This window comes from Ursus arctos, unplaced genomic scaffold, assembly GCF_023065955.2.
Source record: "Ursus arctos isolate Adak ecotype North America unplaced genomic scaffold, UrsArc2.0 scaffold_18, whole genome shotgun sequence".
NCBI classification, from domain to species: Eukaryota; Metazoa; Chordata; class Mammalia; order Carnivora; family Ursidae; genus Ursus; species Ursus arctos.
Window position 1 is genome coordinate 10,105,817 of NW_026622852.1, and position 24,883 is coordinate 10,130,699.

The 24,883-nt window shown below is 36.6% G+C and overlaps 1 protein-coding gene across 3 annotated transcripts in view; it reads left to right on the forward strand.

Moving 5' to 3' along the window:
- The window catches only part of CCDC171 (coiled-coil domain containing 171), a 300,691-nt gene that overhangs the window by 23,717 nt on the left and 252,091 nt on the right, over window positions 1-24,883 (forward strand). The window contains exons 4-7 of one of the 3 annotated variants that reach the window (XM_057313447.1): window positions 724-898; window positions 5,933-6,123; window positions 8,236-8,367; window positions 18,248-18,394. In XM_057313447.1, coding sequence (XP_057169430.1) covers window positions 724-898; window positions 5,933-6,123; window positions 8,236-8,367; window positions 18,248-18,394 — 645 coding nt within the window. Of the gene's footprint in view, window positions 1-723; window positions 899-1,926; window positions 3,281-5,932; window positions 6,124-8,235; window positions 8,368-18,247; window positions 18,395-24,883 lie in introns of those variants that run through there. The other 2 variants (XM_026506501.4, XM_048223031.2) reach the window with 2 other exon arrangements.

Below are 24,883 nucleotides of genomic sequence, written 5' to 3' on the forward strand. Positions count from 1 at the left end.
AGTTCTGACTCTCTGACTTATCTTCTGTCACATTACGCATGGAAGGATATTAGATAAATTAGATCTAGTTATTAAATATCTAGTTGTCTAGGTATTAGATAAATTAGATATTAATTCATTAAAATCCCTGCAAGATTGGGACTTTTATTACTTAATGTTCTGTCAGTAATGTCATAATCAAGAGAAATAATATAGACAATATTTACCAAACTATGCTATGATGCAATTTGCTTCTTGATTCATTAAGGAATAGGAAGCGGAGAGGGGAAAATGAGTTTTCAAGTACTTACAGTATGCCATTTTGTGTTTCTTAGGCATTACTATTTCTGATTAAGACTTGCAATTTTTAAGGGGTGCCTGGCTGGCTCAGTTGGTAGAGCATGCGACTCTTGATCTGGGGATCATGAGTTCAAGCCCCATGTTGGACATAGAACCTACTTAAAAAAAAAAAAACCCAAACAACTTGCAATTTCTCTTTATAAGATCATTTGGCATTTTTTTTCTCTCTAGTAGATTCTCTAAAATTAGAAGACTAATGAGTGTCATTTGGTAAGACTAGTGCTTCTTTTCCAGTCTTCTAGAAAAGTATAAATTTATAAATTCTTGTCTTATCAATATTATAGAAACATGTTTCTCTGAGACATTTAAATGTTTGGGTGCACGATCTCATAATCTTGGTGCCATATTTTAATATTGGTTCATGATCTCGAAATCTCTTTTTAGCTGGCAAGCTATGAGAGCCAGATTGCCAAGCTGCGATCCGAGGTTGAAAAAGGAGAGGCATTGCGACAAAGTCTGGAATATGACCTGGCTGTCGTTAGAAAGGAAGCTGGTCTCGGGAGACGGGCTGCTGAAGAAAGGTTAGCTGAAGCACATAGGATCCAAGAAAAACTCTGCGGTAAGACTATCCCATTTTCCCTGTGTTTAGGGTTTAAACCTTATTGTATAGCATCATTCATGTTGCGTGTGTTCACTCTATAGGGTCAGAGGTAGGCCTTTGATGGACAGACTTTATTGGGTGTGTATAAAGTCTTCTAGCACTCATGTGAACATTCACCTACTTGGCATTAATTTTTTTGGTGTTGTGCATGTATGGAAAAAGGGGTTCAAAATTCTGTTAATCATTTGTAGAGCAGTTGTTTCATGAATAATCAATCAGCAGAATCACATAGAGATTAAAAAAAAAAAAAACAAAAAACCAAACATTCACAGGCCCCCTGTCACATGGTTTCTGAATTAGAATTTCTAGCTTGAGAGAGTCTATATGTTCAAGAAGGACTGCAGGTGATTTTGTTGATTGGCTAGGTTTGGGAACCATAGGGCTAGACGGTTGTGCTTAGGAAAGTAAAATGTTATGAATTTAATCCTCAAAAGCTCTCTGTTATGTAGCATATGAGCACTTAAAAATCTTTTTATTTAAGAATAATATATGTGGGCACCTGTGTGGCTCAGTTGGTTAAGTGTCTGCATTCGGCTCAGGTCATGATCCTGTGGTCCTGGAATTGAGTCCCCCCATTGGGCTCCCTGCTTGGTGAGGAGTCTGCTTCTCCCTCTGCCTGCTGCTTTCCCTGCTTGTGCTCTCTCTGTCTGTCAAATAAGTAAATAAAATCTTTAAAAAAGTGTAATATATGTAAAGAAATGTGCCTAATGTAAGTGTATAACTCCTAAGAAGCACCCCAGATCATGGAATGGAAAATTACCAGAAATCGTCCACATGGATAACTACTATCCTGAATTTTAATAACAAGGATAAATTGTGCCTCTTTTTTGTACTTAATATTAAATGAATCATATAATATGTTCTCTTTAATGTCTGGTTTCTTTATGAACTTGGTAGTGATGTTTAGTATTATACTGTGTGACATACCACATATATTTATCAATTTATGTTAATGGGCACTTGGGGAATGTTCAGTTTTTGGTTATTAAGAATAACGTTGCTACGAACATTCCTTTTTTAAAGCTTTTACTTTTAAGTAATCTCTATACCCAATGTGGGGCTTGAATGCACAACCCTGAGATCAAGAATTGCATGCTTCACTGATAAGCCAGCCAGACGCCCCCAGTGTTGCTGTGAACATTCTTGTATGCAACAGGTTTTAATTAAGAGAACGTTGAACATGAATTCGAAGAATTAGACCTAGATCCTGGTTTTACCACTTACTTAGTGACATTTGAACCTAGGTTGTTTTAAGGATGAAGTGAAAAAATGCAAGTTCTTAGTTAACCACATGGAACTAAACAGTGTTAACTTGCAGTTTCTGTAGTGGTTCTGGGCCCAAGTTGCGGCCAGCTGTCTTGGGTTATTGCCACTGGTCAGAAGTATTTTTGATTACCTCTGGCATTTAATAACCACAACACTACTTGGAACTTATGAACATAAGAATTGAAAGGCACTAGATATACAAGTTAATGACTTTGATTTAATTATGAGGAGGTTGAAGTCCAGGGAAGATGGGAAGTTATTTTCCCAAAGTCAAATGATTTCAACAGACACTTTATAGAGGAAGATAGAATAGCCATTAATGAGATGAAAAATACTTGACCTCACTTGTCTTCAGAGAAATGCAGATTAAAACCACAGTGACTGTTTATTACGTACCTATTAGGTGGTGCTAATTGGAAACACCGTCAATACCAAATGTTGGTAAGGATGTAGAGCAACTAGAACTCTTCTACTTTGTAAGTGGGAGAGTAAATGGTACAACTACTTTGGGAAAAACCTGGTAATTTCTTTAAAATAAACAGTTGACAGACAACTTGTTAGATAGTCAAAAGGTTTGTGAGCTGGAAGCACCAGATACCTCTGGAATTAGGAATCGAAATAGCAGTCGTAGGTAAAATAAAGAGGGTTAAATGAAAGCTCTTTGCTTTAGAGGCAATTAGGTTCTTAGATCTCCTTCCCAAGAGCAGTGTACTCTGGGATTGCTCTCACTTTCTAGTGGGAGCTGGGAGTTGGGTGGTTTAATTTCTGGAGATGATAAAATACAGGTTCTCCAGACTAGCAAAAACAGGAAGATGGCATACTCAATGCTGAATGTTGAGAAACTATTCCTTTCGGCCTCTTTTTTCTATTTTTTTCTCCAAAAGCTAGCACCCAGATTTCTATACTCCATGTGGGAGCTTAGAAGACTCTTCCGTAGATCATCTGACCAAACCAAGAGGAAAAACCTAATGATACTGATGCTGGGAGTTTCCTGATAAATGGCCCAACCAGATCCTTCTCCAGTGAAGGACCGCAATTATCCAGCCCTATATCCTCAAGTTCAGAATCTAGGTGGTGGGTATATGGGTGGTTATATGAGTGTGTCACCTTCACAGTTACCTTAATTGAGAGAAGACAACCAAGAATTACCAGATGCTTGGGGAGAGCCTCTAAAATGAGAGAAAAAAAGTAATTTGGAAGAATCAGAAACTGCAGGGAAAAGAAGATTTAACAAACAAGTAGCATTAATATCTTCAGAGCTGAAAGAGAATATATTTTATCCATGATGCAAGAACCTGATGCTGTAAAAAAAGAGAAAGCTCTTAGAAATTAAAAATATGAAATCAGGAATGAATAATGTCAATAGAAGCATTGGGAGATGAAGGTCAAGAAATCTCCTAGCAACGAGAGTAAAACAGTAAAAGTGGAAAAACAGGAGATAAAAGGCAAGAAAATCTGAGGGTCAATTTGAATAATAGGTAATATTGAAAGAAGAGATAAGAGAGAAAAGAGGGAGGGATAAATCATCAATGAAATTATTTAAGAAGTCATCTCAGAACTAAAGGTTATGAGCTGCCAGATTGAAAGGGTCCATTGAATAGTCACTGCTATGACAAGAAATAGACCCACCTGAGGGCAAAGCATTATGCAATTTCAGAAAAATAGAGACAAAGTGAAGATCCTAAAGCTTTTCAAAGAGAAAAGGAAAGACACAAAAGACACAAAAGAAAAATAGGCCACAATCAAAGGAACAGGAATCAAATGGCCTTAAATTTCTTGCCTGCAATCTGGGGTGCTAGACCATGGAGTAATATCATGTAGAGAGAGTAACTGGATTGGGGGAGACTTTTTGTGCCTTTTATATTTTTGAATTTTGAACCTTTTGAACATATGCTCTATTCGAAACACAAACATTGTTTGTTTACTTATTTATTTTAGTTTCAGAGGAAGAGTTTAGTGATTCATCAGTTGCATATAACACCTAGTGCTCATCACAAATGCTCTCCTTAATGCCCATCATCCAGTTACCCCATCCCCCACCTACCCCCTCCACTAAACCTCAGTTTGTTTCCTATAGTTAAGAGTCTCTTAACTCTCTGATTTCGTCTTATTTTATTTTTCCCTCCCTTCCCCTATGTTCCTCTGTTTTGTTTCTTAAATTCCACATATGAATAAGATCATGTGATATTTGTCTTTCTCTGACTGACTTGTTTCACTTAGCATAATACCCTCTAGGTCCATCCATGTTGCAAATGGCAATACTTCATTCTTTTGATGGCTGAGTAATATTCCATTATATATATATATATATATATATATATATATATATATATATACACACACACACACACACACACACACACACCCACACACCCACATCGTCTTTATCCATTCTTCTGTCGATGGACATCTGGGCTCTTTCCATAGTTTGGCTATTCTGGATATTGCTGCTGTAAAGAGTGGGGTGCGTGTGTCCCTTTGAATCACTATGTTTGTATCCTTTGGATAAATACCTAGTAGTGCAATTGCTGGGTCGTAGGGTAGTTCCATTTTTAACTTTTTTTTTTTTTTTTAAAGATTTTATTTATTTATTTGACAGAGATAGAGACAGCCAGCGAGAGAGGGAACACAAGCAGGGGGAGTGGGAGAGGAAGAAGCAGGCTCATAGCAGAGGAGCCTGATGTGGGGCTCGATCCCATAACTCCCATAATGCCGGGATCACGCCCTGAGCTGAAGGCAGATGCTTAACCGCTGTGCCACACAGGCGCCCCCCATTTTTAACTTTTTGAGGGACCTCCATACTGTTTTCCAGAGTGGCTGTAGCAGTTTGCATTCCCACTAACAGTGTAAGAGGGTTCCCCTTTCTCTGCATCCTCACCAACATCTGTTTTTTTCCTGACTTGTTAATTTTAGCCATTCTGACTGATGTGAGGCGGTATCTCATTGTGGTTTTAATGAACACAAATATAATTAAAAAAATACTAACTATGGCTTTTTTTTTCTATTTTGGTTTGTTTAACCAGTGTGTGTATATATGTCCTCATTTTATCTTCACAAAGCTTAACTAGGAGGCATTTTAGTCCCACTAAGGGTTAGAGAGTCAGAGAAATTTAATCAGGTGGTAGGTGATGTAGCCAGACCTGTAACGTGTTTTATTGCTTCGTTTCTAGATGCTGAAATAGAGCAGCAGCCGTAGTGAGTTGAGAGGTATTAGTTATTGTCAAGGTTATACTAGGATGAGAGGTGAGTTGAGCCTAACCTTGATGAAGTCAATAGCTAGAGTTCTAAGGGCTGGAACAGTGACTTTCAACCTCAATTTTGTGTAAGTGTGTCAAAACTTATTTTTTGCCAATAGTCAAATATCAAAATTTGTAATCTAGTAAGTCTTTTTAAAAAGTAGCCCATAGTTTTAAAAATGCACAGCATTTGATTTATTTTCTTGAATAGGAGAAATGTAGAATTGCAGTTGGTGCTAGAGGTGCACCTAAACTTGGGCATTTCATGGCAAAATCACCTTTGTCTGGAAGGGAAGAAGAGATTGGGAAATTAGAGAATAGATTGTTCTGGAATAGTGAGCTTTTCAAGTTGACTGGTGTGAAGTGGTTAAATGTTTTGTTCTAAGATCACTCTGTGAATGGCATCAACTTCAATGCCTAGGTGTTTGAACTCCTAGGGATTTAATTTGTGGTTGTAAGTATACCTATTTTTCTTTTATATTTTTAATAGCTCAGAATGCAGAACTTCAAGGAAAAGCAAATGAGATCGAGAAAGCATTCCAGACTTCCCAGCTGAAGTGGAAAGAAGAATGCAGAAGATTTGAACATGATTTGGAGGAAAGAGATAATATAATTCAAAATTGCAATCGAGAATATGATTTACTTATGAAAGAAAAAAGCAGACTAGAGAAAACTCTACAGGTAAATTATTTTTTTAAAGATTATTTATATTAGAGAGAGAGTGTGAGAGAGAGCAGAGCACGTGTGTGTGTGCAGAGGAAGAGGGTGAGAAAGAATCTCAAGTAGACGCCTTGCTGAACGTGGAGCGCAATGTGGGGCTCAATCCCAGAACTCCGAGATTATGACCTGAGCCAAAACCAAGAGTTGGACGCTCAACCGACTGAGCAACCCAGGCACCCACCAGGTAAATTATTTTTATAAAGGACTTTTTCTAGATTCATTGAGATGTGTTACATGTTATTTGAAGTCATCCTTGGAAAGGAAAATATCTGCCAGAAATCAAATCTGATTTCCTTCTATCCACCCTCCCTCTCTCCCTTTCTTCTTTCCTTTCAGGGACATTTTTGTGGGTCTCTTTTGTAATATGCTTTAGCAATATATTAACATGTATGCTGTCTTCATTTGTGAAAAAGAGTTTGAGATCTCTGATCAAACTAAAAGAAGTCACTTATGTGGAAGTGTAAGAAGATGAGAACCTCCAGTCCTTTAGTTTCAGCAGTATGAAAATTTGGAATTTTAGAAATGTGGGCACTAGATTTTGGTCTAAATATACAATAAATATAAAAAAAATTTATATATGTGATATAGACTTCATTATCTATGTAGAGTACATTCTATGTAGATATGACATGAAAAATATTTGATGACCTTTTACTGAAATTATTTGAGCTGTTTATTTTCCTATTTTTTGTTCTTTTTTTTCTTTAACTCTCTTAAGTAAAAGTGTGGTTTAAGGGTGAAGTTGCTAACCCCTTAAAGGATAGATTTTGAATTGCCTATGTTTGTCATTTTTTTGAAGCGCCAGTTTAAATTAAAAAAAAAATACACGATAGAAATGCTTTACATTTACCACTGGTGTAAATGACTTTTCAGAACTCTGGAGAAACAAATCTTTATTAAAAGTAATTTTACACAAGCATTTACTTGATGTAAAAGTTTCAGTACAAGGTTCCATGGCTTTGTCAGCAGATCTTTTGATTTCTTCCATTTCAGACACAGTTTGTCTCTTCCTTTAGTGTTATGTTCCCAGATCCTCGAACAGTGCCTGGCGTGTGCAAGGGCTCCGCCATCCGAATGGGGGGAGTTTAGGTGGCTACAGGCGCTCCAATCTCCTGGGGGGCTGTGTATCACCTTCCCCACGTAGAATGTCTAGAGCTACCGGGGAAGAAGCATAATGGCAGCAGTGTTCCTTATAGTCAGTCAGTCAGCCTGCGCCTCAAGTTTTAAGATCTTTCTGTGATCTGGCTCAGGTAATTGATAGAACTCTCCTTGTTTTTATGCCACTGGCTTTGAGCTGATCTGGGGGAATATGGGGTTGAATAGGCGTCACACTATTTAGCCTGAACAGGGGAAAAGGCTCAAGGCCCTTCGTAATGACTTTCCGTTAGTGTAAGTTATAAGGGTGATCTTTACAAGGGTGATCTTTACTATGCAGATCCCTGCTACTGTTTATATGGACACAGAAGGCTTTCCCTCCTTCTCATATCAACCACACAATCTTTCTCCTTGTGTTAATGGGAACTCAGTTTTAAATGGGGCTTCTTGGGGAACCTGCATTTTATATTCCTAAGAGTTTGAACCAAGTTAGAGCTTACAAATGTAGTACAACTAGGAAAACCCAAGAAGAAAAGCCTTTGCAAGTATTATCTGTAGAACAAGAAATTAGTCACCGTCCAAACCTTAAAAAATTTTTGACTTTTTAAATGTTTAACATTCTAGCGTTTCCTTATCCTGATTTGTTGCATGAAATTCCTTTCTTATCACGTTTGGTAAATACAGTGTACTCTGTGAGTTTTATATGTAAATTACCAGGGATAATCCAAACAGTTTGTTCATAGGTAATTAGAACTTTACATATTGTTTACTTTACATATAGATTTACATATAGATTACATATAATCTACATTCTGATGATCAAAATATAATATAGTTCTATTAATGATTTTAACAAATTATAATGAGTTTTAGCCATCTGTAGGTAAGGAGAGCCCTTTGTACACTTGAATTGGGGATGAAGGAAGAAAGATGACTTTCATTGATCTAATAGTAAAGCAAGATTTTATTCGTATAAAGGAAGCGTTGGAAAAACATCAGCAGGAGAAGAATGAGATGGAGTCTCATATCAGGGAGACAGCCCTGGAGGAGTTTAGATTACAAGCAGAACAATGGGAAGCAGAAAGAAGAGAGTTACAGTTTATAGTACAGGTATTTTAAAAATAATAATTCAGTTTCTTAAATATGTCTTTTTAATGCTTATGATATTAAAAATTACATTAGTGCAATAATTGGGTAGCTTACTCAATACAGAAATGATTCCTAATCTTTGATCTCTGGAAGGCCACGTTTCATTTGTGGTTACATGACAATATGGGCAAACGTTATAAGCAGACACAATCAGAATTAGAGTTGGGTGACTTCTGTAGCATAAATTATATGATTTTTGAGACGTGTACCTTTGGTATTTTATTTTTCCAGTTTAAAATATGAGACTGTTCACAGTCTTTAATAGCATAAAGAAATAGAATGATTGGATTTTAGATATTAAAGGATGCTTATAAATTAATATAGCATAATGATTTTTTCAACTCCTTTTTTAAGAAAAGCAAACTTAAAAATTTTTTTAATTTAAATTGAATTAATTAACATACGATGTATTATTAGTTTCAGAGGTAGAGGTAGTGATTCATCAGTCTTATGTAACACCCAGTGCTCATCACATCACGTGCTCTCCTTAAAGCCCATCACCCAGTTACCCCATCCCCCACCTCCTCCCCTCCCTCAACCCTCAGTTCGTTTCCTATGATTAAGAGTCCCTTATAGTTTGTCTCCCTCTCTGATTTTGTCTTGTTTTATTATTTCCTCGCTTAAGAAGAGCAGATTCTTAATCCTGTTCTATTTACTGCTTTTCCCCAACACACAGACTCCCCAAGGCTTCAAATAGTCTGGTTGGAAAATAACTCATTCTATCCAACCCCCATTGTAGATGAGCAGATGGAGATTTATGATTTACTCAGATCATAGGCTGAGTAATTAATGTGGGAAAAGACTACCCGTCACCAGAGTCTCACTTTGGTGTACTGTGGCATTTTTTTCAGGAGGTTATATGTAAATTATTTTGAAAGAGAGATAAGAGAAATTCAAACTGTTAATTCACTGACCAGCTAACTTAAAATTTAAATTTCCATAATTTCTTCTATTACTTATTTTGAGATAAGACATTTTCTCTGTACAAAACGACAAACTGAAATATAGTCTTTGTAGACATCCAAGATACACATTCTTTACAGAATGAAAAATATCCATCAAAAATAAATTTTGGAGTAGTTTTATGTTAGAAACAACTCTGCAAGACAAAGGCAGCCAAAAACACGCAGAGAATAAGAGCCACCTTATTTCTTTAAGAGTGAAAACTGTCAGTAAACTGTGGAAATACTGAATTTGTTGTTTATGTAAGTATTCAAAATACCAACAGATCTATAGCTTTCCCAGACCTTTGGTCTTGGACTTGCACGATGCTTTTCTTACCATTCATTCCATCTGTGGAATCTGGAAAGACATTACAATCATTCTTTAGACCTCTTGGTATTCTTAGAGTCTGTTAGTAATCTGCCTTCCTTCCTTCCTTCCTTCCTTCCTTCCTTCCTTCCCTCCCTCCTTCCCTCCTTCCCCCCTTCCCTCCTTCCCTTACATACTGAGTTTCTGCTATGGGTACTGAGGATACAAAATTGATTAAGATATGATTTCTGTCCTTGAAGATCTTAAAATAGAGAGACATGTAAAGAAAGAAATATATTGGAATATAATAAAAATTTGAACAAAATGCTATGGGATCATGAAAGAGAAATTGATTAACTGCCTAGGACATTGGGGAAACCACCACAGAGCAGATGACATTTGAACTGTTGTTGATAATTGTCTTAAAGGCTACCTGAAACAAATAAGTAAACATAAGTAAATGAAAATAACCTCTTCATTTCTGAACACTCAGAAATCTCCAGTGCCAATAGTCAGAAGCCCAAAACTTGTAAAACATGATTCAGAAGGCTTTATATTTAAACGTGTGCATGATGTGATTTTAGATGCAGTTTCTTGGTCAATCCTATAAGCCTTAGATGAAATGTATGTAGTTATGACAGACTTTATATTATGAAGTATTAAAAGAATAATGTATCAGTCTTTTTTTTTAAGATTTTATAATTTTTTAAAAGTATTCTCTACACCCAATATGGGGCTCAAACTCATAACCTGAGATAGAGTCTCATGCTCCCCTAACCAAGCCAGCCAGGCACCCCAGTGTCAAGCTTTAATTATTATGTACGGGAAAGAATAGGGAATACACGCCTTAGTTACTACCACCTTTTGTAAGATTTTTTTAAAAGTTTTTATGTAAATTCTAATTAGTTAACACACAGTGTAATATTAGTGTAAGATAAGTTTTATTGTATTTTGTAACTGAAATGTTCAGAACTCAGTCTCTCAATTTCTTGTCCTTTTAACATTAACAAAAGAAAACTGTTTTTCCTTTTTAAAGCAAGTTTAAGAAACTATTCATATTTTTAAAAGTCCTTTTTTTTAAAAACAGCTCGAGGGATAGATTGAAATTCTCTTCTCTATTGGCTGTTGATGGGGTTAGGTTTCCATCCTATAATTAGATGTTAGTATGGTATAGTGTTCTCTTTGTGTAACTCTCTAAGGGAATTCAGTTTTTAAAATAAGTTAAAAAAAACCCTTCTAAGTGAAACCCCATCTTTAACAGACAAAGCAGGTGTAGTATTTCTTTCATCTGGGCTTTAGAATTCAGTCCCACTATAAAAAAAAAATCTTAATTTTATGCCATGTCTCTTTTCTTTCCTAGTAATTGAAACGCTAAATAGAGGTGTACTTCTCTGGAATATTAATGGGAACTCTAGTGCAGTTACCTCACTTTAAAAAAGTGTTTCTCATTTTTTTAAATGCATGTCCTCTTTTGATAAACATAAAAACTCCATGTCTTTCTTCAGCATTATTTGAAATTTCAAAACAAATCAAAGCCAAAAAACCCCCAAAACAAATCAAAGCTAATTTAATTTAAAAACAAAGTATTTATTTTGATTTTGAAAGTCTTATTTTTTATTTTTTTCTCTATATATTAACATTTTAAATTTAAAAGTGGCCGTTTGTTGTGTTTTTATTTATTTTTTCTTCATTCCTGCTCTAGCAAGGGGAATTTTGAGGATGCTTTTTTTTTTTTTTAAGATTTTATTCATTTGACACAGAGAGTGGGAGCATGAGTGGGGGGAGGGGTCGAGGGAGAAGGAGAAGGAGGTTCCCCACTGAGCAGGGAGCCCCACATGGGGTGCTTGATCGCAGGACCCTAGCATCATGACCTTAACCAACTGAGCCACCCAGGTGCCCCTTCAATGTATAATTTATCAGTAGGATTGAAAGCATTTAGAAAATGTATTTTTTTTGTATATATCTTGTTTCCCAAATTCTAGAACTCAACCAGGGAATAAAATGATCCTTTCCTCCTTCATTGACTAGATTCAGTTTAAGTGTCCAGTGATTAAGGGATGGGAGAGTCTGTAATGGCAAAATGCATGAGGAATGTAGATTGAAAATAACACCATATACTAAAGAGGAGGGAGAGTGGGGAAGCAGTGAAGAAGGTACCAGGGCAGGCTTAGGCATCAGTAGGTGGGGGATATTAGGGAGTGGAGGGCAACGTGTGAAAGACTGATCCTGTAGGCACAGTTGTGATCTAGGGACAGCTTGGAGGAAGCTCCTGGGAAAGGAAGTATTTCAGTTTGCCTGAAATGGTCTAGAGCGGCAAGGAGCATTTCTTTGCAGTTTCCTAGGAAACTGCCCACTGGTGCCCTGTGTAAGTGAACAGCATGGACAGTGACTCCCACACTGGTCCTGCCTGTTGTTTCCAAACAGGAAATAGCTTTATATTCAACTTATAAAATTACTATATATTGTGCTCATTCTACAAAATGCCCTCATTTAGGGAAATTTAAAAGCCAAAGTGAAGGTCCTATGACTCCCCCTTCAATCCCACTCATTATCTAAGGAGATATAAACACTTATCACTGTATTACATAAACGGAATCCTATTCCTTGGTATGTTCGGTGGCCATCTTTTGATACCTTTATATTATTCTTGTAGTGGTTGCATGGTTTTCTGCCATGTGGACGTTCCCAATATTTATTAAGGAATCCCTTATTGAAAGACATTTTATTTCCTTCAAAAATCTTTTGCTCTAATCAAGATTTGGGGTGCTTGACTGGCTCAGTCCATAGAGCATGTGACGCTTGATCTTGGGGTTGTGAGTTCAAGCCCCATGTTGGGCATAGAGCTTATTTTATCAAAAAATTTTTAAAAAGATTTTATTTATTTGAGAGAGACACAGAGAGGGTGAGAGAGAGCAAGCAGGAGCAGGTAGCAGAGGGAAGAGCAGAGGGAGAGGGAGAAGCAGATTCCCCACTGGGCAGGAAGCCTGACCAGGACTCAATCCCAGGACCCCAGGATCATAACCTGAGCCAAAGGCAGACGCGCAACCAACTGAGCCACCCAGGCACCCTGAGCTTACTTTTATGAAGAAAAAAAGAAAAAAGAGAAAAAAGGAAAAAATGATTCACTAACATTCCTGGCCATATCTTTGAGCTGTTGGACGAGTGATTGAATTGCGTAAATGCCGAAAAGTATCACTGCTTGGTGTGCAAGCTCATGGGTTTATTATGATGATCGGTATTACACAAAGTAGTACCTGCAAATACATTTCTGACTGTAGAACTGTGCTGGCTTTGGGGATTTCAGGATATAAGCATGTACTAGGATGAGGTGGTAACTAGCTAAATTGATATATTTCATAAGGCAGGAAGGAGGAGTACCTTAGCTCTGATATGTTTCTAATTATACTTTTATAATTCTTAGGACTTAAAACCATATTTTGGAGCTGAGAAATGTTGTTTATATGAGTATATATAAAAAATTATGGTTTTTGGGCTGTGTTTCTGAAATATGTGGACAGAAGGCAAGTTTATTTTCTAGTAGCACAATGTGGTTTCCTGTGACGGTAAATGTCAGTTCAGAAAGAAGCTTCTTTTTAAAATATTTTAGTTCAACACCTCCCTCTAGTGGACAAAAGAAAAAATCCTTCAATTTCCATTGTCCTTAATATGATTTTGTTACGCACACAGCCCACACAGGCCACACTTAACTTTTTCACTGTAAGGATCCCGGTAGCTTTTTGCTTTATTAGAAAATAAAATCTGTGACAAAATTGTTAAAACTTTATTTGCAAGAAGAGAAATTAATCTTGATATATAACTGCATGAACTGTTTTATGGCTCTTTTGGAATTTTCTTGTCTGTTATAATGCACTCCAGACTTGGATTGTGTTGATAAAACCATAAACTTAAAATGAATTTAAACATACAAAAAATAACAGAGGTTAATATAACCAGTATGCAGCGTAACATACAATACCATTAATATACTAATATTTACTATCGATGTCATGTGCTTGTTGTATTTTTTCAGAATTAAAAACAGACAAGCAATAAATTGTTACATTATTTAAGACTGACTATTCTGAATTACTTCATCATCCCACCATCACCCTCCTCACAAAAGATAACCATTATTCTGAAGTTGGTGTTTAATTTTCTATCTGTAAACATTGACAATGTATCATATTATTTTGGTATTTTTTGTGTTTTAAAAATATACATAGAGTATCATAAAGTATGAATCCTTTTCCAACTTGTCTTTCTCACTTGTGTTTTTGAGATTTATCCAAATTAATAAACTGGCTCTGGTTCATTCAATTTAACTGGTGTATAGTAGTTTATCCTATGCATATCTCACAATTAATTTCTATTACTGGATTGATTGAGGTTTAAATTCTTCCCAACCTACATACCTATCAAATATTTTTGTTTATGTGGGTATGTAGTTTTTGTATATGCAATTACTTGGAGGTAAAATATGTGCCAAATTGTTCTCCCACATGGTTGTACCTCTTCCCTTACAGTCTCTTGACTACTTGGTATTTTCAGATGTAGTTTCTTTTGCAGTAGGATGTGTGTGATACTGTATTTCATTCTTGCTTAAGTTTCTCTTTCTCTGACATTGAGCATGTTATATTTATTGGCCATTCATGTTTCTTCTTTTGTGAACTGCCAGCTTATAATTTTCCTCTTTTTCCTTTTGGATTTTTTGTATATTTTTATTGATTTATAGGAGCTTTTAATCTATTTGGTTTCTAATCCTTGGCTAATTATATCCCCAGGGTAAACATGGAGACAATTATATTGTATTTGATACACAGTTTTAAATATTAGTGTAGTTGAATTTACCAGTCCTTTTCTTTATTAATAGTGCTTTTTATGTCTTCAATAATCTAAAGTCATAAAGAGAATATGTATTTTTTTATACATAGCGTGAGAAGATCTAATTTTATTATTTTTTTCAAAAGGATACCAAATGCCTCTCTACCAGTTATTGTCTTTTGTCACCACTCACCGACTTATAGTGTAGTCTCTGTCATCTGCCGAGGTCCTTTCTGTCTAAGGTTTGGTTCCTGAGTGCTGTGTTCTGTTTTACTTACATGCTTGTCTATTTATGAATCAATACTGAATTATTTTATTTACTATGGCTTTAGAGTAAGTCTTGATATCTGGTAGGGCAAGTTCCCCTCCTGATTCTTAATATTTTTTGTGGGGGAGGAGAGTTATTCTTAGCCATTTATTTATTTATTTATTTATTTTAAAGATTTTATTTATTTATTTGACAGAGATAGAGACAGCCAGCGAGAGAGGGAACACAAGCAGGGGGAGTGGGAGAGGAAGAAGCAGGCTCATAGCGGAAGAGCCTGATGTGGGGCTCGATCCCATAACGCCGGGATCACGCCCTGAGCCGAAGGCAGGCGCTTAACCGCTGTGCCACCCAGGTGCCCCTATTCTTAGTCTTTTAATCTCCCTTACGAGTTTGAGGTTTAGTTTGTAATATTTCACCAAGAAAGCTTGGTGAAATTTTGATTGGAATTGGATTGGATTTTAAGGTCAGTTTGGCATAAAGTTGACATCATTGATTTCTTCTGTTTTTCCATCCTTTTATATTTTTGTTCTATTTCCTGGGAGATTTCTTCAATTTTATGTTGTAACTTTTCTGCTGAATTTTCATTTCTTCTTTTGGGTTATTAATTTTTAAGAGCTCTTGTTTGTTCTTTGACTATGCTTTTTTTTTTTTATAGTGACTCTTGTCACATAGTTGCAATTTTTTTTTCTTGAGATGAGAACTTATAAGATTTATTCCCTTAACAAGTTTCAAGTATACAATACAGTACCGTTAACTAAAGTCACCATGCTGTACTTAATTAACATCCTCGGGACTTACTATCTTATAACTTTTGACTATCTTCACTTATTTCTCCCATTCCCCACCCTCCACCTCTGGCAGTCACCATTCTGATCTGTTTCTGTGAGTTTGGTTTCTTTTGATTCCACATATAAGTGAGATTATACAGTATTTGCCTTTCCCGGTCTGATTTATTTCACTTAGCATAATGCCTTCAGGGTGCAGCAATGTTGTTGCAAATGGCAGGATTTCCTTCTTTTTAATGGCTGAATAATATTCCATTATGTATATGTGTGTGTATGTGTGTGTGTATCACATTTTGTTTATCCATTCATCCATTGGTGGACACTTAGGTTGTTGTCATGTCTTGGCTATTGTATTGAGAATATTGATTTTCAAGGCTATCAGGAGCTGGTGGAGAGGGGCATGGATTTAGGGCAAATTAAAATGCGACAAAGCTCACCATTCTTACAGAGATTCAGCTGATTTTCTTAGAATAAGTGCTTATTGACAAGATTATTGCAAGCCTTTGGTTAATTTCCAGTTATGAAAAATTTGATTTTGAAATTTTTTGACAGTGTTCTTGCTGCTTTTATGGAGGAAAGAATTTTTGGCGGTCTTTACTTTGCCATTCTGAAATCGCTTCTGTTCTCTTAATATATTTTGAAGGTGTATTTTCTCTCTCTCTTTTTTTAAAGATTTTATTTATTTTTATTTCTTTGATAGAGAAAGACAGAGAGAGCTCCCATGAGAGGGGTGAAGGGCAGAGGGAGAAGCAGACTCCCCACAGAGCGGGGAGCCCGATGTGGGACTCGATCCCAGGACCCTGGGACCATGACCTGAGCTGAAGGTAGACACTTAGCCCAGGCACCCCAGGAGGGCATATAACTTAACAGTGAATTTGAATTGACGCCGGCACTATTGAGTGCTTGAAGGAGGGGGACATATCATACAGAATAAAAATAGTATCTTATATAGTGCTTAATGCTCTTAAGAGTACTTTCGTATATGAAGGTACTGTTACGGTGAACTTAGATGACGTGGCTATTCATAAAACCGTTTATTCTTGAATCCACATTGCCTTTAGAGAACTGCGAGTGCTGTCTGCTGATTGCAGGCTTGCTGGCGCACTTTTGCTCTGGTGCCCAGCTTTGCCCTTATCTGTGCTAGTTTAAGGATTGAAAACGTGTGAGTAGGTGAACTTCTGTATATTAAGACGCTTCCGTTACTTGAAGACAATCATTCTTAAGAATTCGTGTGTAGTCAGCTACAGAGTGGTAATCTCATGGGTGAGGGGGTGTGGAGAGAACGAATTACATGACGTTTTGTTCTTTATCCTTTGACTGTGGACAGTTCTGCCGGGTGCTTCCCAAGTTAGAGTCTTTTCTAGAGAATTGTATTTGGTGCTTGTGACATTCTCAGTCATACTCTCATACACCTTTTGAGTGGCTGGCAATACTTGGAACCATTTTGGATCCCTGTGCTTGTGTATGTCCGTGAATAAGAGTGTGCTGGTGAAGGAAGGTGGGAAAGGAGCCTGCGTGAGAATGTAGACACTTTCCTGTGGAAGATACTTGGATATGTGTGTTAACTTCACGTTAGAACTTTCTATAACATTCAACTCTGATTTCTGAGTTTAATTGGAAAAGGAGATTGAGAGATTTTAGCAGAAGACTACTTGGTGTTATTTTTCTTTCAATAATACAGCAAAGACTTGAAAACTTGAAAACTGAAGGAAATGAAACACAGCCATCTAGTGGATACAACTTTAAGAGCTATCACCATCAAGTACCAAGAGCTCACGTAAAATCTCTCACAGGCCATTATTAGGCATTCAAGCTAATCCCTTCTCCTCACACAAAGGAGCAGTGTACATTTGTATTACAAAATATTTTAAAATTTTAATGAGGGGGAAAACATTATATATGGAAGTTAGACTACAGCATTATGTAAATACCCTTAGAGGTCAGTTGAACTAGCATAACATAGTAAGCTGTATACATTTTCAACCGTAACGTGTATTAATCAGAGCTTTAAAATTATAAAACTCCCATAATTCTTTTTATTTTATTTTATTTTTAAGTAATCTCTACACCCAACCTGGGGCTTAAACTCATGACCCTGAGATCAAGAGTTTCATGCTGTACCGACCAAGCCAGTCAGGCGCCCCAAAATTGTAAAACTCCTATAGTGCTTTTTGAACACGTGTATATTCTGAAAATTGCTGGAATATCTAGGCCTCTCTTGCCTATGAGGGCAGGTGTCTGTAAGATCCTTGAATGACATGGGTTTGAACTGAATGGGTCCACTTACATGTGGATTTTTTTCAATAAATATGTAGGAAAATTTTGGGGGAGATTTTGGGCAATCTGAAAAAACTTGGAGATGAATCGTGTAACCTAGAAATACTGAAAAAAATTAAGAAAAATTTAGGTATTGTAAGAATACAGTACATAATACATATAAAAATACAGGTTAATTGATTGTATTATCCGTAAGGCTTCCGGTCAACAGTAGGTTATTGGTAGCTAAGATTTTGGGGAGTCAAAAGTTACATACAGATTTTTCGACTGCTCATGGGTGGGCGTCCCTAACCCTCACATTGTTCAAGAGTTAATTGTATAAATTAAGCTATTATTATGGTTGAAGCACAGGCTTAGTTACTCACTGTCTTCTATGAGATACATTTTTGTCATTGTTGGCTTATAAACTTTATTGATGCAAAAATGAATTATTTTCCAGGAGCAAGATAACGCTGTACAAAATATGCACAAGAAGGTAGAAAAATTAGAAACTGAACATATGGACTGCTCTGATCTTCTGCGGCGACAAACAAGTGAACTCGAATTTAGCACTCAACGAGAAGAACGTCTGAGAAAAGAATTCGAGGTATATTGTCTTATTCTCTTAAAACATCTACATGTTGTCCAGTCAGTAATCTAAGGTCAGAGAAAGTTTTACTCTGCCATAAAATATAAAACTGATTTTTTCAGCCTTTATTTATATTGAATATCTGGTTTCTTTGAAAACTTCGTATTTGAGTAAATTATATCTTGCCCCTAGTTTTTAAAGTCTATCCATTTTTAACAGTTAATTCTCATGGAATGTTTGGAAAGTTTGAGGGTAATTGTTTACATGATAAGGTTGAGGAAGCAACACAGGAAAGGATTTTGTACACATAATATTAAATTCTATATTTAATTTTAAATAATATTTAAATTATAATATTATCATAATATTATATAATATTAAATATAATTAAATTTTGTAGTTTGGATCATGTACTAGCTGCACGGTTTTGTGGAATACATTTCAGGTGAGGCTTTAGATGGGAAAGAAGCATCAAGTTATAAATGAAAGTTACGATTTTCATGAGAGAATGATACTGATGATCACTTTAACTTTGAGAGAAATCTATTGAATTCTTCTTTTTAAACTTTCCTTTTGTTTGTGGGAAATTAAGTATTTCAATAGGTAAAGAAGTTTTGTTTTAAACATAATTTATAGGGGCACCTGGGTGGCTCAGTTAAGTGTCTGCCTTAGGCTCAGGTCATGGTCCTAAGGTCCTGGGATCGAGCCCTGCATCGGGCTCTGTGCTCCGTGGAGAGTCTGCTTCTCCCTCTGCCTGCCACTCCGCCTGCTTGTGCTCTCTCTCTCTCTCCCATGCTCTCTCTCTGGCAAATAAATAGATAAAAGTCTTTAAAAAAACACTAATTTATAATTGCTATTAGGTAAATAAACATTTATAAAGAGAATTCAGTGATAAAATCCTAGAGGTACTCCAGTTAAACTCACTGCTGTCATTTAACATTATTCTGGAAATTTTAGCCAGAGAAGTATGTGATGGCAGAGCAGCAGTAAATAAAGTTGTGGGAAAGAAGGAGGCATAACTCTTATCATTTTCAGATGATACACTTATAACTTGAATAGTCAAGAAACTCAACTTTAAAATTATTGACACTAGTAAGAATATTCAGTAAGGAGGCCAGGAAGAAAAGAATATGTAACAATTTTATTTACATTCTTACATTCCAGCAATAATCAGAATAAAACAGTAAAAAATTTTCTTCACCACAGTAACAAGAATAGGAATATAATTAACTACAAACACATTAAAAAGTACAAAATTGAACTGAGAGTCTTCAGAGAAAATGGTGAGACATTTTGGGAACACTCAACACTAAAAAGATATGAATCCTTCCTAGATTATATTATGGGTTAAAACAGTTCTAATAAAAAACTCAGTAGAATTATTTTGGGAATAAAGATTCAGAAATTCATGTGAAAGATTAAAGAGCTACTACACAAGAGCCTCTCAAACATTTTTAAAAAGATTTTATTTATTTGAGGGAGAGAGAGAGAGAGAGTCCAAGCAGGGGGAGGTGCCAAGGGGGAAGGAGAGTATCTCAAGCAGATTCTGCGCTGAGTGTGGATCTGACATGGGGCTCCATCCCACGACCCTGAGATCATGACCAGAGCCGAAACCAAGAGTTCAACACTTAACCGACTGAGCCACCCAGGCACCCCTAAAATATTTTGGTAAGAGTAATGAGCGGAGACTTACTATATCAGAAGTTAATACCGATTATAAAGCTTTAGTAATGTATCAGTTGTGGTTTTTTGATCGTACGCAACAGAAACCAACTTTGGTGAATTTCAATGGGGAATCCATTGGAAGAATATGGGAATCCCATTTGCAGAGTTAGGATGGAAGCTGGGGAATCAGGCTCAGAAATGAATCTCAGAGCATCTCCAGAGGCCTTGGGAACAGAAATGATGGATGAAGTTAGCATGAATTGGTATCAATAATTTTCATTTTGTTTACCAATAACAATTGGTATCATTCCTTTTGTAACTTTATTTAGGATTCAAATCCCAAAGAGAAAATATTTCATTGAAAGAGGTAGTTTGCTCCAAATAAATCTCTCTCAGTTCTAGTAATATTAAAGCCCCCCCCCAAAGGAAATTTTTATAAAGAAAATTCGGTTTCTGGTACCAAAAGAAGGGAAGAGAGATTGTTGAGTGGCTAGAAAGTACAGTAACTCTAAGACCAGATTTTCAATGGTACAGAATTGAAAGGCCGGTAGTAGACTTGTAGAATATATATAAAATCTAGTATATTAAGATACCATTTTAAATCAGTGAGGATAGGAAAGGTTATTCAATCATGTTGAAACATGGTTAACTATTTGGGACAAAATAAAATTAGATTCCCATCTTACATCATATTGTAAATACGTTCCAGTTGGATTAAAAAGAGTAAAAATATTAAAAACTGATAAAGAAGAAAAAAATTTAAGTGTTTTTTGCTGAGTGCAGAGTATGACTTATTAATCATAAAAGCAGAGGAACAAAATCAATAGATCTATAGCCTTGACTAGGAAAAATTAAAGTCATATATAAGTAAATTCTTCACTTAAAAAACAAACATGGGAAAAATATTTATAGCAAAAGGTAAATCTATTTCTAGCTCTATATCTCTCTATCTAAATTCCCCCCACTATTTGGTAAGGAAAAGGAGAAAACTTTTATGAAAAAAATCTACCAAGGACATCGAAGAAGATGTGAAAGATGTTCAGATGGACAACAAACAAACAAAAATGCTTAACCTCACTATGATGTAAGAAAGGCTATAACACTCGTTCGTGGTACTAAGACTGAAGAAAAAGATAACACCCAGTGTCGGTGAGGTGATGTTAAAAGTTCTTGGGTTTTGGCAGTGAGAGTGCAAATGGATAAAGCCTTCAGGGAGCTCCACTGGGCAAATTTATGTGGTCTTCCTCAGAAAATTATCACACCCTTCGAGGCCTCTGGCTCATGGCTCAGTTGTCACCTGGGACTTCAATGTCCTCTGTTGGATCCTCTCTTTCCTAGGTCCCCATGTGTTTTTTACTCCAGTGGTGTATGTGGTCTAGTGGCTTCTAATGAAAGGGTATATGAGAGCTAAGTTTTAGCTGATCTTGCATTTCTGAGTGTGATTTTTATGAATAAAGTATTGGAGTAGATATAATTTGGCCGAATATAGAATTTTAGGGTTAAAGTCATTTTCTCTTAGGATGTGGAAGGCCTTACCTCCCTGGTTCCCAGTCTCTTCTGTTGCTGTTGAGAGGCCTGATGTTATTCTGGTTTGTGTTTCTTTATTGGTGATCCTTTCCTCCCTCAGTCTTGTCATCTCTGTAAGTTTTCTTGGTCCTCTGTTTTTTTCAAACATTTTTTTTTTAATGGAAAGCTTTAAACAAACATATTTAGAAAAATGAACAGAATAGTGTAATGAATCTAATGTACCCATTACCAGCTTCAACAATGATCTATATATAGCCAATATTTTGTCATTTATACCCCCACTCACTCCCCCCTCCCATATTATAGTGCAATGCATCCCAGTCATATATTAACTATAAAAATTTCATTACAATTGCTTAAAAATGAGGGGTCTTTATTTAGAGTCACATTATCAATATTAAAACTAAATAAACAGTAATTACTTAATACAATTAAATATCCAGGCTTTATTCAAATTTTCAAATTGCTCCACAAATGGTATAAATGTGTGTAAGAATGCAGTTTGATTCAGAATTCCAGTTACACATTAAAATTGGTTGATATGTTTCTCTCTCTCTCTTTTAAGCATTTTATTTATTTGAGAGCAAGAGTGCATGTGCGTGCATGAGCGGGGAGAGGGACAGAGGAAGAGGGAGAGAGAGAAGGAGAGAGAATCTCAAGCGGACTCCACACTGAGTTCAGAGCCCTATGCGGGACTTGATCTCACAACCCTGAGATCACGACTCTAAGATCATGACCAGAGCTGAAACCGAGAGTCTGTTGCTCAACCAACTGAGCCACTGAGGCACTTGGGTTGATATATCTCTTAATTCTCTTTTAATCTACAGATTCTCCATCTGTAGCTTTCTTTTTTCCTTATATTTGTGAGAACACCAAGTTATTTGTATATAGAGTTCCCACTGACTCTGCAATCACAGAACATCAAATATAAACAATGTTTCTTAGTATAGATCTTTTTTATTCATGGTGACCGTTTTAGTTAGGAAACTCATGTCCTTCATTTTGAGGAATTCTTTTGTATTATTTTTTCATAATTTTTCCCTGAGGGCTTTTGCTATTCTCTCTTTCTCAGGATTTTCTTATTCAAGTGTCACATCGACTGGATTGATGGTTTACTTCTTTTACCTTTCTGTTTTCTTTCTCTTTGTCTTTTTGTTGTGGCTTCTTGGGAGATTTACTTGACTTTGCTTTCTAATCTTCTTATTGGATATTTTCCTTTTTATTTTTAATTTCTGAGGGCTCTTGTTCTCTTGTACCATTTTTTATAGCATCCTGTTCCTATGACTACTGTATTCATTTGTTTATTCAGTAAGTATTTATAGAGAGTATTAGGTGCACGTTTGGGTGCTTGAGGCATAGAGTGAACAAAACAAAGTCTCTTCCTCTTGAAGGTGACACTCTAGTCAGGGAGAATCACACATTAAATGAAACAAAGCATGATGAGCCCTATGGAGAGCAATAAAGCAGACTAGGGTTGGGTGCCTGGGTGGCTTAGTCGATCGAGCGCTTGACTCTGTTTTGGCTCAGGTCATGATCTCAGGGTTGTGAGATCGAGCCCTGTGTTGGGCTCTGCACTCAGCCATGTCTGCTTGAGAATCTCTCCCTCTCCCTTTGCCCCTCCCCCCAACTTTCACTCTCTCTCAAATAAATAAATAAATCTTAAAAAAAATAAAGTAGACTAGGGGAGGTAATGAGTGACGAGACAGGATTGTTACCTTTTTATGTTAGTGGTCACAGAAGGCTCACTTGATAAGATGGCATTTGAATGGAGACCTGACGAAAGAAAGGGGCAGCCATGTGGGTATCTGGAGGAAGAGTGTTCTAGGTGGAAGGCCGTGAGATGTGAGTGTGCTTGGAATGTTTGAGGAATAGCAGGTAGGGCATTATGACTGAAAGGGAAAGGCTAGTAGGATGTACAGAGCGGTAGGCAGATTTTACAGTCTCGATGGTCTTCTGTAATTCATTGTAAGAACTTTGGCTTTTTGTCTGAGTGAGATGAAAACCATTGGAAGGTTTTGAGTGGAGGTCTGACATGATTCCTCTTTTTTGTTTTAAAAGCATCATTCTTTATACTCTTTGGAGAATAGATTGTAAGAGACCATTTAGGAGACATGAAAGTTACCTCGATGAGATATAGTGTAGGGGAGGTGTTTGGATTTGTATGTATTGTGGATGGTAGAACCAATAGAATCTGCAGATCAATTGGATCTGGCTTGTGAGGAAAAAGGAGGGAGTAAAGGTAATGCCAAAGATTTTGGCATGAGCAAACAGGTGAATGCCATTTACTCAACTGGCAAAGAATGCAAGTGGCATCGATTTGGGAGAGGTCAAGAGTTTGCTCTAGGTATGTTAAATTGGCATGCCTGGTAGACAGCCGAGTGGAAATGGGGAGTAGACAGTTGAATATGAGGATGGGGTTTAGGGAAGCCTTACTGTAGCATGATAAGGAATCATGGCAAATATATGATTGCGGAACTTTGACTGTTATAATCTGTAGGTCTTCTCTCTGCATTTCTGTAGATTCTGCAGAGTGCTCTGCTGGTTTTGTCTTTGGTGGTTGTAACATGGAAGAAGGACGTGGAGGAAGAATCTGCATATCATACTGTTCAGTACACAGACTTTCCCCTGGTTTCAGTATTGTGTACCCCTTGCCTCCACACCCTCTCTGTGTATCCCTGTGTGCAGCCTCTGGCTCAGATTCACATCCTCCAGACAAGAAACCTCCAGTTTGCATAGTGGTTAAGAAGGGGTAGTTGTTGGGCTGCTTGGGGTGGAGGTGGGTGTCTGGAGGTTAAATTTCTCATACTGATGGCATTAAAATATCTTTGTTGAGATATAATTTACATGCTATAAATTTACCCACTGTTAGTGTACAATTCAGTAATTTTTAGTGTACTCATAGAGTTGTGCAGCCAGCACCACAATCAATTTTAGAATATTTTTATCACCTCAAGAATAAACCCCATACCCATTAAGTATGACTTTCCTGTTCCCCCATTTCTCTCAGCTCTAAGCAACTGCTCATCTGCTTTCTGCCTCTATAGATTTGCCTCTCCTGGACATTTGCTATTAGTGTAACCATGCAACGTGTGGTCTTTTGTGATGGCTTTTTCCACTTAGCATGTTTCCAGGATTCATCCATATTGTATCAGGTATCAGGACTTCATTCCTTTTTATTGCTGAGTAATATTCCACTGTATTATATGCCACATTTTGTGTATCCATTTCTCAGTTGATAGGCATTTGTGTTGTTTTCACTTTTTAGCTATTATGAATAATGCCTCTATGAACAGGTTTTCCCATAACATTTTTCAG